The following is a 2,041-nucleotide window of genomic DNA, read 5'->3' as shown; positions in this document are numbered from 1 at the left end:
GGGCCGGGGGCGGGGTCTCGCTGGCCGCGCGGCCCGTCGCCTTGACGACCGCGACAAGATGGCGTCGTCGCAGTACGGGTTGCTGGGGCCCGGCCCGGGGGCGCTCAGCCCCGAGCAGTTGGAGAAGCTGCGCGACTTCAAGGTGGGTGCGGTTCCCTCCCCACTCAAAGTGCAGCTCCCCCAGGACAGGGCCCCGGGACCGGGAGGAGGGCCCCCAAGAGACAGGAGCGGGATCTTGTTCCCAGATAAAGGGGCGGCAGGATCGGGGAAGACCCGCGGCGGGCGCCCCTGAACCGAGCCCAACAGGCACTTAAAAATGCGGGAAGAAATGGGCCGAACTTCCCGCCGGGTCCATGAAATTAGATACAAACAAGAACTTCCCGCCGGTCGCGATCCGTTAGGGCTCCTAGCGTGAACGGGGGGCAGCTTGGAGACGTTTATAAACGGGCGGCTTACAGTGTCAAGGATCCTGCGGGAAGACCTGAGTTAAATGCGCTGTTGTTTCCCCCCAGTCCTTCCCACCTCCAGGCCCTGAACCCGGAATCTGTCCCTAATGGAGAGTGGCTCTTTGCTCTTGTCCCCAGATTCAGGCTCGGATTGCTAACGAAAAATACCTAAGGACCCACAAAGAGGTGGAGCTGCTCCTGAGTGGTTTCTTCAGGTAGGTGGTTTTCCAGACGGGCCTTGGGCGGTTCGTGGAACTTTCACCAAATCTTGTTGGGGATAGATGAGTGGCCCCTGCTTTCTTTAAACAAACGCTTCCTGTTGCTTTCTTTGGAAACCCTGGTGGCACAGTGGTTAAGAGCTGCGGCTGCTAACCAAAAGGTCGGCAGTTCAAATCCACCAGGAGCTCCTTGGAAACCCTGTGGGGCAGTTCTACTCTGTCCTATAGGGTCGCTATGATCAGAATCGGCTCGACGGCAACGGGTTTGTTTTTGGTTTTTGCTTCCTTCAAGGTATGAGAGTTAGAAAACCCCTAAGATTTTTTGTTTCTACTCTGGAATTTGTGGCACCAGGGTTTTCTTTGGTTATCTCTAGAGGTTTCCTTCAGTTATCTCTAAATTCCCCAAAATATTACTGTTCATTCCCTTTAACTCTAAGGATAAATGTATACCTTATGGCACTTGTAAGAGGAAATTTGGCATGGAGAAACCCCACAAGCAGGCGTCAGGTGTCAACACTGTTCTCAACTAGAGCTTACAGCATCACTGGGAGAACTTTAAAAGGAAAATTCAGGCGTCTGGTCCTTCCCTTCCCAAGAACCGTTGTCATTGACCTGTGCTGCCCCCTGTAAGTCTTGGGGGAAGGAATTCCATTTTCCGCCATGTCCTTGAGTATATTCTTTCCTTCCCCACACTACCTTCTACCCTGGCTTTTGCTTGAACGAAAAATCTCCTGTTGGGCTGAAAGGCAAAGAACTGAAGGGGGGGTGGCGTCATGGCACAGCAATGGATGAAAACAGTAGGGCTGTCTCAAATACAGTTTGCCTGTGGACACATACGCAAGACTTGGATAATAATGGCCCCCCTTTCCTTCCTCATCATCCCCTCCCCTCCCCTCCATCCACCTCCCCCCACCAGGCCTTTCCCTTAGCTGCTCTGGAGCTGCCTTGCATAAAATCAACCCTCCTCACCCCTTTGAGGCCTTTCTCCTTCTGGGGTGTGGGTGATGGCGGGGTGTTTGAGGTTTGAAGGGTTGTCTTTGTTGTTGTGTGTATGCGTGTGTGTGTGTTACTGTTATTCCCTGTGGGTGGGATCAGGATGAACCAGAGCCTGCCCCTCATCTGTACTGGCTGCTTCCCGTGGTCGTTCCTAGGAGACGAGGACGGGAGGAGCACGCCTGACCTGGCCTCCTCTGCAGGTCTCTGTTTTGGACTTACCGCAAACCGTGGGTGCTCTGCCCTGTCCCTGCTCTTGTTGAGGAGACACCTCCCCACCCGGGCTTATTTAGATCCTATCGATGTATGGCCCGGGGGCCATGGTGGTGCAGTGGTTAAGAGCTCGGTTGCTAATCAAAGGTTGGCAGTTCAAATCCACCAGCC

At 54.2% G+C, this 2,041-nt stretch overlaps 1 protein-coding gene across 1 annotated transcript in view; it reads left to right on the top strand.

Annotated features, from left to right (window-relative positions):
* The first annotated feature begins 58 nt into the window (after nt 1–58).
* RIIAD1 (regulatory subunit of type II PKA R-subunit domain containing 1) overlaps nt 59–2,041 on the top strand; it is a 6,207-nt gene continuing 4,224 nt past the window's right edge. The window contains exons 1-2 of the mRNA XM_004389616.2: nt 59–142; nt 585–661. Coding sequence (XP_004389673.1) covers nt 59–142; nt 585–661 — 161 coding nt within the window. The remainder of the gene's footprint in view (nt 143–584; nt 662–2,041) is intronic.

This window comes from Trichechus manatus, unplaced genomic scaffold (genome assembly GCF_000243295.1).
Source record: "Trichechus manatus latirostris isolate Lorelei unplaced genomic scaffold, TriManLat1.0 scaffold00250, whole genome shotgun sequence".
NCBI classification, from domain to species: domain Eukaryota; kingdom Metazoa; phylum Chordata; class Mammalia; order Sirenia; family Trichechidae; genus Trichechus; species Trichechus manatus.
This window is presented reverse-complemented; position numbering and strand designations above follow the sequence as displayed.